Source organism: Neophocaena asiaeorientalis, unplaced genomic scaffold (genome assembly GCF_003031525.2).
Source record: "Neophocaena asiaeorientalis asiaeorientalis breed wild unplaced genomic scaffold, Neophocaena_asiaeorientalis_V1.1 scaffold69, whole genome shotgun sequence".
Taxonomy (NCBI): Eukaryota; Metazoa; Chordata; class Mammalia; order Artiodactyla; family Phocoenidae; genus Neophocaena; species Neophocaena asiaeorientalis.
In genome coordinates this window covers 4872110-4889416 of record NW_020174373.1, presented here as the reverse complement: position 1 = coordinate 4889416, position 17307 = coordinate 4872110, and the positions used below count along the sequence as shown (strand labels likewise).

The following is a 17307-nucleotide window of genomic DNA, read 5'->3' as shown; positions in this document are numbered from 1 at the left end:
TTCCTTATTAAAATTCATAGTAAAGTGTTAATGAAAGTAATGTTTTCCCATATGGCATCGTCGAGCCCTTGCTGTTCTATAAATTTTTCTTCAGATGACTTTATTTACATCTATAAAAAGGTAATTAGCGTGACTGTTTCTTAAGTAATTTGTACTTGATTCTGAATACAAGTTTTTGTTCAGATTTTCATATTCTCAGGCCGAATCTCTTGGACATTTACTCTACAGGAAAGAAAATAATGAAGCCATTTCCTAAAAGCTCCACCCAGAGAAGATGAAAAATTTGTTCAGCTCCATCTATTTATTTCCTTCTTTTCAGTTCCTCATGATCTAATGATTAAGTTTCAGTTTATTTGTATGACTCCCTATTCCATTCATTTATTTATTCAGTCAATATTCATTGAGATCATGAGGGAGCCAGTGGTGAGGGGGAGATACAGACACCTTCTGTCTTTAAGGAGGTCATAGGCGGGGCTGGGGTGGGGAGTGGTCCTGATGATCACTAAGGGAAAACAACACGAATATGTTTATACTTGGCAACCGTGTAGAGTGCCTCGGAAGAGAAGTACAGGGAGGCACAGAGCATGTGCAACAGGGGAGCTGTTGTAGTCAGGGAGTGGGGGTCAGGGAAGGCTTCCTGAAAGAAGTGGCACTTGCAGTGACCTGAAGGGTGCATGGGAGTCGACTTGGGGAGGGGACAAGTTCTGGGTGGGAGGACAGCACTTACAGAGGTTCTCGTTCCTGGACAAGCTTGCCAGGTGTGAAGAAGTGAAGCAAAGAACGTGGCCGGGCCCTGCATTCTGGTGGTGGGGGCCAGAGGGGAGGGCTGGGTGTCTGGAGAGGTATATTTGTACGGTCAAATACTGTTTTCCTGTAGAATTCAGTTCACTCTGAGAGATCTGTAGAATTCAGAGGGACATATTTTAGGGGGACTGGTTAATGAAAAGGCTGTTTATTTACTGCGGATGGTCCATGACATGTGAAAGAACTCCTACTCTAAACAGCAGATGTAAACACATAGCTTTTTTTACCTTTTAAGTAGACTTTGTTTTAGAGCTGTTTTAGGTTCACAGCAAAATTGAGCAGAAAATACAAAGAGTTCCTATATACCCTCTGACCCTATACATGCACAGCGTCTCCTGTTATCACCCTCCCCCCCCAGTGGAACATTTGCTACATTGACGACCCTTCATCCACATGTCATCATCACCCCAAGTCTGTAGTTTACATCGGGGTTCGCTCTTGTACATTTTATGGGTTTGGACAAACGTATAATGTATCCACCATTACAGTATCGTACAGAGTGGGTTCAGTGCCCTAAAACTCCTCTGTGCTCTGCCTGTTCATCCCTCCCTCCCCTCAGCCTCTGACCACCACCGATCTGTTCACTGTCTCCATAGTTTTGCCTTTTCCAGGATGGCATAGAGTTGGAATCATACAATACTGTAGCCTTTTCAGACTGACTTCTTTTGCTTAGCAATATGCATTTAAGTTTCCTGAGAAATATTTTGAATGAATGTATAGTTGTGATGACCACTAGCAAAGATTGATAAGATTGATTTTAAAAAGTATTTTGATCCATGGAAATGCTGGGTCTCAATTTAAGTCTCCTGGACTCCTCTTCTAGCTGCTGTTGAATACATGAGAAACTTTGTGAGTATATCGACAATAGAAAGGAATATCCTTATAACAATAAACGAAATCAACTATTTTATTTCTTAATTCCAAAGTAATAGGAAAATATTCTGGATTAAAATGAGCTGCTAAATTTTAATCTATGCCTTCATTTTAAAAACTTTACATTTAACATGAAATGAAAATCATCGATTGAGTCACAGCTGGTTACTTGTGGTTTCATAGGGTTGATCTGTAAAGTTTAGGTCTATTGTGGGTTTTCTGGAACGGTTTCAACTCATATGTTCTGTCCTGCTGTTGGGCAGTCACTCGGGGCTGAGTTTCCGAAACTGCGCACTGCTCAGTCCTTGTGGCTCTTCCACACCGTCACCTGCGTATGCTAAAAACACAAGTGGGATCTGTCCTAATTCTCTGTTTTCTTTGCAGATGGTTGTATCTAGATAACTAGTTTTCATCTCTCTTTATCCTTCCCTTGAGGGCTGTCTTTGAGTGAAGTGTTTACTTGAAGCTTTTGAAGAATTATTTTTCTTAAAGGAAAAAAATCAAAAGGCTAGAAATGGAGGGACTTTGAAAATATCATTGAAATAGTGTCTGGGTGCAGTTGATTGAACTTATATAGACTCTTTGAAAGTTGGATTGAGTGGCGTTTATGTTTGACCTAGTTAAACCAATAAAATACAGGATATAATCTTGAGATAATTACAGAAGTCCTGCTGTCTGATCCTACCTGGAGGTTACAATGATGATTCTAGAGGCAAATGTCTTTCATGCCTAATGTACTTTGTCTCTTTATTTTGCTGGCTTTTAGCCAGAGCGAGACTTTTTTATTGTAGTTGTCAATTGGCTTTAGTGGTGAAGCCTATTGTAATGCAGCTAAAAACTTCCCCCAGGCGGGATGTTGAAATGTACCGGATTCTTGTCTTTTTCCATTGCTTTCCTGCTCAAAGAGCATTCCAGGTAAGCAGCGTAGGTGGATGGTACAGTGTGTGCACACCTGGCCCAAACACAGTGGCTGGAGTTACTCAGGGGTTTATAGACATCCTTGATGCCGTTAGGCAGGGTTCGTAGAAGTTCTTTGTAGAGATAAGTTAGGTATGGCCGATGCTGATTGATAAAGGCAAAGGCATGGGGCAGCTGCAATACCTTGACATGGGGGGGCGGCGGATTGTTTTAAGAACAATAGGAAACCCAAAACGCAAAAAGGAAATAGGGTGGAAATGTGTGTGTGTGTGTGTGTAGGTAATTTCTGCAGAGAGAAAACTCCATGAATAAATTCAAAAGACAAGTGAGGCACTGGAAACGTTTTACAACACCTATTACAGACAAGTTATTATTAAGTCTCACTGGTACTAACAGCTGCTACAGTTGCTAAGAAAAGGGTAAACCATCCAAAATAGAAATGGTAAAACGCATAGACAGTTCACCCTAAAGGAAATACAAACGGCCAAAGGCAGTTAAAGCAGTTGCCGTCTCATCGCATTGGCAAACGTTGGCAAATTGCTACCACCCAGGGAAAAAGCCATGACAATTCCCCCCGCCCCCCTCGCACCCCCCAAGCCTCACTAATAAGATGGAACCGGTTAGCCTAGGATGAGTGTTACACACGGGAGCTGGGAGACTGTAAGTCCAGGATTACTCCTGCACTCCTCAGAACAAACAAAATGGCAAACAAAGGAAGTAACATCAACAATCACAATGGCCTTTAAAAAACAATTTTTTTAATATCTAACTCTGTGCCAAATATTTTCCTAAATACTTTGCATGGATTACCTTTTTCATCTTCCCGAGCAAACTATGACATACTATCTTCAGTCATGAAAAAAGAAATGATTATAATCACGATAATCTTTCGTGCCTGCTCGCTGTTGCCCCGAATATTTCTTTCTAATGACAGCTTTTCATTTTATGATTAATGGGAAATTGTGCTTCAAATGAAAATGCTTTGGTTGAGGAGATGCGTTGATATTAACTCCCAATAAAATGTAGACAACAGATGGGCTTTGTGGCTATTGGGGTATTCGAGCCAATAGGACAGGGAACGCTGTGTTTCAGCATGGGAGGGGGCACAGAGTTTGCATTTGCTGGCCGGCTGAAGTCAGTCTTTGCCGGATTCTTTTATTGTTGAGGTTGGACCATTTCATCTACAAAGGGAACAAAAGGATTCTAACCAAGGTGTGCCATGAACAAAGCGTCTCACAGATCGAATCCTCTATTTTTTTTTTAAACCCTCTGACATTTACTAAATAAAATATTTTATTTCCAATAAGTCAAAATCCATGGTAATCTGCTTTCTACCTACTCAGCCAAGCTCCTCTCGTATTGTCTGTTCCAGCCCACCCATCCGATCTGTTGTTCCCTGAGCTTACAGCGTTCAGGACTGTCTGGACCAATTCTACTCTCCTTCCAAGATTATAAACCTGGGGGTTCCTTCACAGCCCACTGTAAATCTCACCCTGTGTCTCACTCAGCTTTCCTCACTGGGGTACTCACGGTTGAGTTTAACCACTGGCTTCAGGATGTCCGTATTTTAGTTGCCGTCTCTGACTCCCAGTTTCTTAAGTAGAAAATGGGTAAATGAAACTTGTGTCGTATACGGGATGGTTATGTGGAGCTGAATATGTCCGACACCAGAGCAAGTGCCTGCTATATAGATGTGTCCAGTCATGTAATCATGGTAACAGTTATAGGTAATAATCAGGTCAGTGGCATATTACCCCACGGGTAATATTTTTGTCAGCCACTAATGGGGGGCAGACAGCAGTTGCCACGCCTACTTTTGCAGGCCCAGTCACCTTTGCGTGGCCTTTGATGGAGGCCACCTCTGTGAGAATCAGGAGCTGGTCCAGTTACTAGTGTGAAACTTTGAAGCAGAGAGCAAACAGGAAGGCCGGTCTGCTGGACCACACACTCTAGTTGAGGAGCTAAGGCTTAGATCAAAGAAAACAGATGCTACAGCAGGAGAGGGTGTGATACATCTCTCAAGAGCTGTGTGGCACATGCAGCAGGGGCAGACACCCAGAGGTCCTGCCCATCTGTCCAGGAAAAGGCAGACCTGGAGGGGAAGGAGGTGGAAGCTGGTCCGAGGTCAAGGTTCCCAGAGCAAGGGGCCGGACCCTCTGACCTGACACGAGGAGGCAGAAGGTCCTCAGACCTTGTGCAGGAGGTTGTCAGCATCTGGCCCTGACCTAGTCTGTTAGATTGGCGTCCATTCACTTCAGCCCTGAGTCTCTTTAGAAGGAACCTCACTGGTTCCCATCTCTGGGCTGTGAGCACAGAGCACTCAAGTTGGGGCCAGGATGTTCTGTGACAGACGTGGTCCTCGGAAGTCCCAGCGGGACCCAACCCCGCATGGACCAAAGAGCCTTCTGGGAAAAGACAATGAGGGTGACGTTCTCCAAAGCTGCCCTGGACCCTGTTGTCAGCTTTCCTGTGATAATATACTCCTCAACATTTGGCCCCTGCTTTTTGTTGCCGTTGTCACCCTGTTTATGACCGACAGCTCAGTCTGCCTAACCCCCACTGTGAACTTTTCAGTTTGTCACCAGGCCAAGGGCTCCTTTTCTGAGACAGCAATTTGCCCATAATGCCCTCTTTCTTGCACCCTTTTTACTAACACGTCATTTCCAGTAATTAAACCGTGTCCACTGTTTGTCCAGCTTTGGCCTCTGCCCAATCTAATTATTTCTCTGATGTCAGCCCTGCCAAAGATCATACTTAACCTCAAGCCAGGCTGTTCATATACTGCTCCAGCTTCAGCCCTTGCTTGTCGGACTGCTGAACGTTGATATGTAGAGCGGGATGAGGGCCCTCTGAAGATGTGTGGACCTTAATAAGGGGATGAGTAGGTTGATACCAGATTATCTAAAATGGCAGAGACGGTCAGCAATTTGGGGGAGTTAAGACTGTAAAGGAGAAAGTTAGGGCCGTATGGTGCAGAGATTTCATAGCTAAAGCCTTACTGTGGGACTGAGATCTACAGCTGAGTGATTTTTAGGTAGAGGAAAATTTCTAATCCTAAACAGTTGAGATCTACCCAGTGGTTTTGGGAATCCTGTATTATTAAGATACATTATTGTGAATGGAAGAGCAAATATCCATACAATGGAACGTGACAACGAAAAAGAATGAAGTATTGACATATATGACAATGTGGATGAAGCAAAAATAGTATATCATTTAACACAACGTAAAACAGGATGAAATGAAAGAAGTCGGACACAGAAGACTACGTATTGTGTGATTCCGTTTATAACAAGCGTCCAGAGTAGGTAAATTTATAGAGAAAGAAAGTACGTTCGTGGTGGCCAGGACCTGGGTGGAAGGACTGCTTTCTGTCAGGGGTGATGAGAAAGTTCAGAAATTAGTGGTGATGGTCGCACAACCTTTCTTCTGAAAACCACTGAGTTATATGAGTAACTTTTGTGTTTGTGAATTATATATCAATAAACGTGTAATAAGAGTATTTTTCAAAAAATATATTATTGGTTCAGTGTTCTTTTAACTGCAAACAAAGGTGATACTATTCTATTCATACCGATGTTCTTAAAAGCTTAGGCATTCATACGTAGGAAATGGACTACTTTATCTCATACCCAACCTTGAACTTCAAAGAACAGGAGGCCCCAGCAGCTTAATTTTTGGATGACTGTTTCTGTTATCTGTTACAACCACGCCAGCCTAGAACAATCTGATGTAAATATCACAGTCCAACCATCACCAAAATTTTAGTCATGTGGAATGACAAGTTTCAAGCAGAAATTCAAATACTAGGGATAATAAATCATAGTCCTACAAAGCTGTATGCAAAAAGATACACGCACCCCTATCTTCATAGCAGCACTATTTACAATAGCCAAGACATGGAAGCAACCTAAGTGTCCATCAACAGATGAATAGACAAGGAAGATGTGGTACATGTATACAATGGAATACTACTCGGCCATAAAAAAGAAGGAAACAATGCCATTTGCAGCAACGTGGGTGGACCTAGAGATTGTCATACTAAGGGAAGTAAGTCAAAGGCAAATACCACAGGATATCACTTATATGTAGAATCTAAAATATGACACAAATGAACTTATCTACAACACAGAAACAGACTCACAGACATAGAGAACACACTTGTCGTTGCCAAGGGGGAGGGGTGTTGGGGATGGGGAGGATTGGGAGTTTGGGGTTAGGAGATGCAAACTATTGTATATAGAGAATGGATAAACAACAAGGTCTTACTGTAGAGCACAGGGAACTATATTCAGTGTCCTGTGATAAACCATACTGGAAAAGAATATGAAAAAGAATGTATATATTTATATAACTGAATCACTTTGCTGGACAGCAGAGATTAACACAACATTGTAAATCAACTATACTTCAATAAAATAAATTTTAATAAACAAATAAATCCTAGTCCTAGTATTTGGTACATGTTGAGTAACTGTCAAGCTGTGTGAAGTGGATTGTGTCTCACTAAGTTATCCCACTGACCTCGTGCAGGAGATATTGTCCTTATGCTTTACAGACAGATACAGACTGAGGGACAGACATAGTAAGTCCCTGGTCCAGAGCCACACAGCCCAGTGAAAGGGAAAGAGGAGGTTTTTCCCATGGGATTTGACGTCCAGGCTCAAACACTTATTACTGAATCGGTTAAAATTGAAAGCCTCCAGGATGCCAACTTGTAAATTTACCACAGCTATTTACTACGGAAGAACCATCTAGTGGTCATTTTCCTCTTGGTCTGTATTCCGCTGCTCAGCACACCCAAGAGACGGCTCAAACACTTTTCCTCTTGAAACACCTTGAAATCTTCATTATTTTATATGTATTTGTATCATAAAGTCAAGAGCAAAAAATGATATCCTATTTTAGGAAGAGGGACATATATCAGGGTGGCAAAATTGGTCTTTCATTAATGCAAGTATTTTAAAATTATATTAATACACACAGGTGTATGTAGACTTCAAATAGAAAATTATTTAATGAGTCAATACTTCTTTTTCTTTTTGCAGAACAACGGTTCCCTGGTTTGGTGCCAGAATCACAAGCAGTGTTCTAAGGTACGTTCCCTACAACTATATCAGTATTTTAAAAAAACGTTTCATTTTGTAACAACTGTAGAGTCACAGGACGATGCCAAGCTAGTACAGAGAAATCACACATGTACTCTTCACTCATTTCCCACCAGTGGTTACCCTTTACATATACGTAGAACAATAACACAAGCAGAAAATCGCCTTGGTACAAGGTATGTATATAGTTCTCTGAGATTTTATCACATATATGGATTTAGTTAGTGTAGCCACCACTACAATCAAGATACATATATCAACATTACTGTGTACTACCTTATTCCTCTCTTTATTCTCTAATTATTTCAATCAAAAGTATTTTTAAGGAGAAAACATCTTCTGATTACACGAAATGCGTTCTACTTACACCTAAGTTGTTTTGTATGCGTTTACTGCGTTTGTGTGGGGGAATTGCTCATTCGCTAATGGGATTCTTTAAGCAGTCTCTTTTCTATCTTTGAGTATTTCTTGTTGCACACACATGCTCTAAAGTTATCATTATACCCATTCATATGTTTCATAGCATAGATTTCTTACCTCAGTCCCCAAACATCACCATCTTTAAATATATTTATATGTCTATAGAGAGAGTATATATGTATGTATATGCTTTAGCTCCAGTCTCAAAGTCGGTTTTATATTCAGATTATATAAGTGAATAAAGTTTAAACTTGCTATCAGTACTGCAGCACTTTGGGATTGTAATAGCGTTTCATGAGATTTCTTTCATGGTTACGACTATTAGACCGAAAATTGAAGCATTCCTTTATTTTACAACCAAAATTTCATCTGAGTAATACACAATAATATGAAACAGCGTATTTATGAAGAACATTATTAGTTTGAAAGGTCTTTCAAACAAATTATGTCAAAGTAAACGGTTGTAGAATAATGTTCCTAAACCTAAAACTTCACTATAATGATACATTCTGACATTCATGCATGCGTTGTGTCATTTAATCTGCATGAGCGTTATTAAAAACAGAACAGAATTATTATGTGAATGTGAAATTATTTGGTGAAAACAAACTTTGCTTAGTTCTGACTCTCTAGATCCTGGGCAGAAATGAAATGTCTGGTTTATGATTCTTTTACTCGTTTTATATAATATCATACATATTTGCTCTGATATTTTCTGGTTATCTATTCATTGTTCTTCAATTGGTGTTTTGGGTAATTTGTTTATGTCATCACTGCCGGAGAGGATATATATATGTTTGTGTGTGTGTGTGTGTGTGTGTGTGTGTGTGTGTGTGTATGAATGTATGGCTATGAGGCTGACTAAATTTCATAAGTAGTGTTTTTGTCCAGTTTTGTTAGTTGGGTATTACTTGAATGATAACTTGTTGTATCAGTATTATTTCTCATAAGCACCTCTTTTCTCCTTATGCCATCAAGAAATTAATTTTTTTTTACACACTTGAAATTTGCATGGGACATGTTCATTTAAACTGCTTTTAAAATATCCTAATTAAAGAACATTGCAGCCCTAGGGAATACAGATTGTTAAACCATGTTTTGTAATTGAATGATCAAGGCTGACCTGAGAGACTGAACTTGACAAGAAATCAGTTCCTTTTGCCTGAAAGCAGAAACGAATCAGTAAGTCATAGATAACTTCAACAGAAACTTTGAAATATATTACAGAGGCAACATAAATCTAAGGGTTGTCTTTAGTCTGAATACTTGGGGATGAATCTTACATGTTAATCAAAGTTGATCTCTTTTGGATATTATCACCATGGGATACATTTGCAGACAATTACAGTTTGCGCTTCTTCTGAGATTCACGAAGCATTGTGTAGGCTTTTCCTTTGCTTTTTAGGTTAATGAGGTGAAGGGTGAGCGGTGGTAAGTCCATGTTACACATGGGGAAATTCGGGCACCTACGTATTGGATAATGTCCTGGAATCACTCAGCAAATCAGTAGAGGTAAACTAAAGTTTGGAATACCATCTCCTAGGCTGTGTTGTATAGAGACCAACAACTTGAAAAATCGTTTTGAGCAAATATTGGGACAGAAGAGTAAAAACACCTCACCGAATCAAGAAGTAATGCTGATGATATAACTTTCTGAATATATGTTAAAAGATAAAGTTTACATAATATTTTATAGAAGGTACACACTTTCTAATTAGTTCTCGTTGTGTTTGCAAAGCCCATCACCTTCAGGATCCCTCCAGAAGGTGAGTTCTTCTTCCCATCTAACTGCCGGCCTTGTCCAATCTGCCATCATCTCTTGCCTGGACCTATCCAGGAGCATCCTCTTGGGTCTCCCAGCTTCTACTCTACCCACGTGGCTGCTGGAAAGACCCTTTAAACGTATCAGCTGTGAATCTTGCTGCTGTCTGCCTCACACCTTCTAATATCTTCCTACCTCACTCAGTCTAAAACATCGGCCCTGTCTTGTCTGCCTGTGCTCTCTCTCCAACTTTCTCCTCTGCTTTACCCCCATCAAGCCTGCTTTTCCCTCCACCAGAAGGCTCCTTCCGCAGTCACCCAGCTCACCGCACCCCATTCGTGTCTCAGCACAAATGCCACCTTCTCAGCCTTGCCCTCCCAGGTCACCTCCCACCCATTTACACACTTCCTCGGCCGTATTATACCCGCACGACATTATATAGTGTTCCTTTATCTCTGAGAGTCTGTCTCCTTCACCAGAAAGTAAGCTCCAAGGGGCATCGACTGAGTTGTCTTTGTTCATTGTGGTATTTTCAAGCCTAGAACGGTGTTTGGTACGGAGTAGTTGCTCACCAAATATCTGTGAATGAATCCATGAATGAAGTCCATACAGTACATTTTCTTCCTCCCCCAAAGTACGTCATTACTGTATTACCTTCAGGAAAAAGGTTATAATCCATTTTGTATCCATGTAACTTAGCGTGATTATTTAGTATTAATTAGGAAAATCCTCCTCCTAGAATGAAGCCAGTACTATGAAGTCAGGGGTCTTCGGCATCACTTAGCTCCTAGATGATGTAGAGCAGTGACTTACTGTCCTGCATGGTTTGAGGCCAGTGGTTCTCAAGCTGGAGCGGTTCTGCTCCCAAGGGGACATTTGGCAATGGCGGGAGACATTTTTGGTCGTCACTACTGGCATCTAGTGGGTGGAGGTCAGGAATGCTGACAAACTACAATGCACAGGGCGCCCTCACAGTGAAGAAGCTCCAAGCTCAGTAGCGCCGAGGGAGGTTGAAGAACCCTGGTCTGTGCGTTTTGCGAGTTATAAAGGAATTGAAGAACACAGTCCTGTTCTCAGCAGTTTTACTTTATTATATGAAGGAAAATAAACACATAATTTACCAAGCATGTGGTACACGCCAAGCACCTTTTCAGGGGCTCATTATATGTTAGGAATTCTAATGCTCATCATATACAATTTCTTTATTTTAATAATTTATTTATTTATTTTTGGCTGCGTTGGGTCTTTGTTGCTGCGCGTGGGCTTTCTTTTTTCTAGTTGCGGCGAGCGGTCCTACTCTTCCTTGCGGTGCGCAGGCCTCTCATTGCGGTGGCTTCTCTTTGTTGCGGAGCACGGGCTACATTAGTTGTGGCGCGTGGGCTCAGCAGTTGTGGCTCGCGGGCTCTAGAGCACAGGCTCAGTAGTTGTGGTGCACAGGCTTAGTTGCTCCGTGGCATGTGGGATCTTCCGGGACCAGGGCTCAAACCCATGTCCCCTGCGTTGGCAGGCGGATTCTTAACCACTGCACCACCAGGGAAGTCCACATCATATACAATTTCTGTAAAAGGCCAGATAGTAAATATTTCCATCTTTGTAGCCCATAAAGTCTCTGTGGCAACTACTCATGTGGCCACTGTAGCCTGAAATCCGTGATAGATAGTACCTAAACAAAGGACAGTGGCTGTGTTCCAATAAAGCTTTATGTTTGGACACTGGAATCTGAATTTCATGTAATGTTCATGTCATGAAATTTTATTATCTTTCCCAACCATTAAAAAATGTAAGAACCATTCTTTGTCTGCTGGCTGTACACAAAGAAGAGCCCGGCTGGACTTGCCCATTTGCCAGAGTTTGCCGTTGTATTCACATATGCAAAATCAGTCAAAAACAAAACAGTAAAGTTGCATTTGTCTCTCAATACAAAGACATATCTTGGTGCATTCAAACTGAAAAATGGACAGTTTCTAGCCTCCCGTGTGGAACATTTTTGGTCAGCTTGCGAGGATTTGTTGAATGAATGGTAAACAGCAGTAAGAAAACATCAAATCACAATTAATTTTTGAAAATTCAGTGTTAAAACGCAATTATCAGAGCCAGTAAAAATTGTGGAGCACCTCAAGATGGGCAAAATGATGGCTGGATGTCCCCTCTTGCACTCTTGCAGGTTATCTGCGTTGCTCATCGTCTTTGAGCTATTTTCTTACTCTGTAAATGTAGAAAGCTGGTAATAACGCAGGTGATTCTTGTCCACGGATGTGCAAATGGTTGTATGCAGTGTAGTGCAATTGGTGCTTCCCCCATCAAGAGACCATTTGCGTCTAGTTGTAAATCCATTCTAGCATCTGTTTCTGTGTGAACATATTTATATTTCTTGGATTTCTCCTTTGAACCACATGTAACATACTACTGGTTCTTGCAGTATTTCGTGAGTTAAATCTTGGACACTTGTTCATTTTATATTTGCATGCGAGTCATGCATTTACTTTATAAAATAAGCATCCTTTGACCTTACGCTGCTCAGTTACCTTTCTAAGCGTTGCATGCAAGAATGGCGTTCTTGTTGACACGCACCCCTGTCTGGGGAGCAGGCACGCTCATCCTTCTCCTTTTGGGTGTTATAACTCACTCACCCGACTTTTGTTCCCCATTTGGTTGTGAGGATTTGAGTTGAAAAGCAGTAATTTAGGGCTCAATCTTGGTGCGGTGGCCTGTTGCTTTGATCTCAGTGGGAGTTCGGTTCTTATAAGGGCTATAACTCCAGATTCTTAGTGATTTTCCAGGTTTATTCAGAGCCAGATTTCGAGGTGAGGAAGATTGGTTTTGCTTGTATGAACATCTGGGCAGTTTCATTTGACATCTCTGAAATTTATCGGATAAAGGTCAAACCCCAGAAACATAACTGAATGTGACTGTTGAAGGTTTTTGTGTTGTGTTAGATGCCTTCTATGATTTATGTGGTAGTGACTGTAAATCCATACAGCCCCAGGAAAATACATCTTAAGGAGGAAAATGAAAACTCAGGCACCCATGGAAATGCGCTATGTCCAAACACCCAAAGAACCAAAGTTGAACTGTTAATTTTTTGTAATATTCTAGTATGCAACAGTTTGAAATTTCAGTTGTTTTATATCCTTTAAAATATTTAAAGCCTATTGTAATACTTCCTGATATTCATACAGTTTTCCCTGACTCGTGTAATCAGCTTCAAGGACAAAGTTGACGTATACTGAGCGTCTCTCGTCCAACATATTGATATCTTTTGGGAGGTACCAGTTATTCCATAGGCAAAGCCACCATTGACGTTGATTGTCAAGAGAGGCTATAGGATTGTGCCACTGGAGGAGTAGAAAACTTCTCCAATGTTAAAATTAATTCCCTTTATTTTGGATACCAATGTTATTATGCCCATAAGTAATGATCATGATATTATTTCTAAGTAAATGGGATGTGATAATCTAGGAAGAGAAGAGAAATATTCTATTTCCTTAAACCAGTAGCATGAAAATGTGTTTGCAATGCATATGAAAAGAAATGGTGAGGTGTGTGAAAGTTTGGCTCCTGTTCTTTAGAAATACCGGTCTGTACATGCAGTATGGTACTAGCATGATGAATAAAAATGGTCAAATGCACATTTGTTAGACTATCCTATAACATCATGCCAGTCAATGGCATAATTTTAAGTACCCCAAAGACCATTATGTACTTCTGTGCTAACCAAGAGATGAAGTCTCTCCTCCGGGACACCTGAGCTCCTGGATTTCCGGGTCTCCATGCAGCTGGAAAATCACGTCCTCATCAGGCTTGAGTTAGGGGTCCATGTGTAGCTACGTGCTCAAGTCCTCCATCCGGTGTCACTGCAGGGGAACATTCAAGTCGTATCATCTCTGAGGTGAAGGCAGGAATGGAGAAAAAAAGAAAGAACGAAGTGAGAGAATGTGGAACAACAGATAAAAACAACGTACAAATGGGGGAGCCAAATGAGTACCTAGTTTCAGAACTTCCTTTCTGAAGTGGTGAGTGCTGGGGTTTCTCAGAATCAGGGAAGGCTCCCAGCAGGGTCCCTGCTAGGGCTCAGGCAGGTGGATCGGTGAGTTGGTGATTTTAACAATGAGAGATTTGCCATCTGTCACCGCCTCCTGGAATGCAAGCTCACAGCTCTAATTGGAGCCTTCAGCATGGAAGGCAGCCCGAGCTGGTGTCACTGATTTGCTTTCCCTCACACCGTCATTCTTATGGTAAGTGTTTTCTGCCCCCACGCTGGGAACTTTTATCAAACATATTACCGTGCTTTGGGGCGATCGTTAGCCATCAGTAGCTGGAACATTCCAGGGTGTTCTTTAGCCTGGAAACTAGCCTGTGTGCTGCAGTAACTTGCAAAACTTGGCCAGGCTCATAGCACAATCAATATTTAAGGAAAAGAACAGGTTCTTATTTGGATTTAAATCCAACATGTGACATGTTAATAGCCCAACGTGTTTCTGATTTTCCATATCGGTTTTTATGGCTGTGAAAGACTTCCACCTGCTGTAAACATCAAAGCAAAGACATGTGGAGGGGAAAAAGCACCTCTGTGTAAGTCTTTATCCTCACCCCTTCCTCAGCTCTTCCTATCAATTTCTCCTTCCATCTGATGAAAGAAGATGCGAACGAAATCTCTTATTTGGTTCATGACTGAGGAAGGGTTCCCTGAAAGCTGGCTTTAGAAAGGGAATGCATTTTGAACATGTGAAACGCATACACGTCAGGATGCGTCCCACGGTGATGATGGTCTGACAGACGTTTTGAAGTTGTGATGTATTCAGCAGAAGGCACACAGAGGAGCCGGGATGAGTTCCGATTGCTTGAAGATGCTGGGTTTGAGCTGGCAACTGGCAAAGAGGACCAGTGTCGATTGAAGGATGGGCATGGTTATGTTTTAGGAAGAAGATAGACTTGGACTTCAGTAAGCTGGGGAGGGCAGAATTTGTGGGCACTGAATACGTCGTCGTGCTGAGTTTGCCCTGCCTTCTCCAAGAAGTAGTCTTCCCTGAGGTGAAAACTCTCCCTTGAGTTCAGGGGTAGAGGGTCAGCGTTTGCTTTTCTGTGTTCATGGTTGTGACCCCATCCTGTAGGTAGTCCTTGACATGGGGGCCAAGTTGTTCTACCTAATCATACACAGGAGTTCCTCTTAGAAGCCTAATATATGTTGGTACACGGTCTGTCTTGGAAACAGTATCGCTCAATGTTTGTAAAAGAGCAGTTGTTATAGGGAAATAAATCTAGGTATTAATTTCAACTCTGTTTCTACTAGCTGACACTCTCTTTACTACGAGATGCTCTTCTGTCTACTTTGCCTAAAGAAGGAATGTAGGATAATTATTTGAAAAATTAATTTTCCTTTCTCAAGATTTCTCACTTTTGATCTATTTGATGTGGAAGAACTTCCTTCATCCCATAAATAATCACATTCAATTGCCTTAGTATATTTGTTTTCTAATCTCTGGGGTCATAGGACTTTCTGTAAGATTCATTGCTCAGAACACGATGTTCTTTGGGTGATGTTGTTACTGAACCCAACTGGGGTCTGACTGCCCGTGCAGTCAACCCAATCTGCTGATCCTGGGTTGTGGTGAAGGGAAGTGTAGTGTTGATTGCAAGGCCAAGAAAGGAGTATGGGTGGCTCCTGCTCAGAAGACCCAAACTCCCTGATGGCTTTCAGGGAAACGTTTTTAATGACTCGGTGAGGAGAAGGGCTGCAGGTGTATGATCAGCTTGTGGACATAATTTTGATTGGTTGGTGGTGAGGTAACCTGCTGGTATTTTGGGAGTCAACGTCATCAACCTTCTGGTTCCAGCTGCTCTGGGGTCTACGTGCTTGAGGTCAACATGAAGTTAACTTCTTCCACCCGGTGGGGGTTTCAGTATCTCCAAAACAGCCCAAGGACATGGCTCAGAATATCATCTCTAGCCCTTGAGAAGGAAACAAACGTCCTTGATTTTGTTTAATGGCTAAACTATTATTTTGTCTTGCTTGACTCTTTTCCTTTGTTTCTACATTTTTCACTTCTCAGATTAAATTTGTTCTTTGGAACTCAGGGAAAGCCTAGGAGGCTAAAGGTTTTCTTCAAACAAGAGGAATGCAGAGGACATGGGGGGATGGTCTGTCCCGGGAAGGTCCCATAGGGTGCTGCTTGGTTATAATATGAAGTGTGTGTGTGTGTGTGTGTGTATGTTTAATGGCTAAGCTGGGCATTTGTTCTAAACTCTTTTTCAGCCTAAAATTACCATAGCTGTGCATGGGATCTACCATTGAGTTTGTACCTTTTGTTTTCTTCTGGGTTAGAAGAGAAAATTTTTCCTAAGGAGGATCTTTATCAAGTACTCCCTTCATCTTCTTTGGTGAGTGTCTAGGCAGAGTTAGGATGACGTTTTTATTCAAACAGTCATCCTCATTAGGACCTGTAATTTTTGCTGTGGATGTCAGAGCTAACAGCAGTTCTGCTGGCTGTGAAATGACAGTGACGTATCAAGAAGCCGCTGCTCTCCTGGTACTTGCCAAGAACTAGAATATCAAACCTTTGGTATCCTTTCAGTACCAAAAGGCACCAGAGAGAAACAGTGTTTATACATGCCTGATAGATATATAGTTTCCAGATGCTGTACAATCCATGCTTCCATGACAGGACTAACTGTGTCCTTTCACAATCTCAGAATTGTCCTTTGACAAGTGACATTTACTGAATCCCATGTTGCTGCAATGCAGCACGTGTAATATTCTCAGAAACTGTCTCACAAACCCAGTCACCGAGGCCACTCTGAGGAACTTGCCAAGGACAGCTGTCTGTTATTCCATGCCATCTTTAGGAGAAAACTTGGGAAAGCTTTCATCGTGTTCACTTTATCAGTACTAATTATGCGTCCCTTAGAAACTGGTAGATATTTTAGCCTGTGGACACTGTGTTTTCCCCTTAGAACTGACTGTCAGAAAGCTGAATGGTAAATAAAATCACCGCCTTTAACAAGGTTACTGAAATTTATCCCGTATATATGGGAACTAGCTTTATCCCTGACTCCAGTTTTTCTTTTCCTTTATCTTGTTTTTATCACACACACGTAAGATTTGTTTTCTAGCTGTATCCTATGGATCTTTGTAAATTGTCTTGAATCCTTTTAGGAGTGAGAAAGGCAATAGATAAATCCATAAATCCCTAAAATAACAAATAACTAGAGAAATGCCCCATCGTGACTGACACTTGCCTGGTGCGTTGTTTAGTTTCCTGAACCATTTTATCCACAGTTTCATGGTTCACTGAGGTGAGATGACAAGACATCTATATTCCTAGCAGAGCTCTTTCTGCTGGTGCTGACAACTAGGGCTTCATTCCTTGGAAAGGAGCGAAGGTGGCCACTTGTCAGTTAGGTAATGGCTGTGACTGGGCAAAA

General features: G+C 41.5%; 1 protein-coding gene across 1 annotated transcript in view; it reads left to right on the top strand.

Annotated features, from left to right (window-relative positions):
- Positions 1-408: 408 nt before the first annotated feature.
- The window catches only part of ANOS1 (anosmin 1), a 157558-nt gene continuing 140659 nt past the window's right edge, over positions 409-17307 (top strand). Inside the window, exons 1-2 of the mRNA XM_024756305.1 lie at positions 409-423; positions 7644-7691. Of these exons, the coding sequence (XP_024612073.1) occupies positions 409-423; positions 7644-7691 (63 nt within the window). The remainder of the gene's footprint in view (positions 424-7643; positions 7692-17307) is intronic.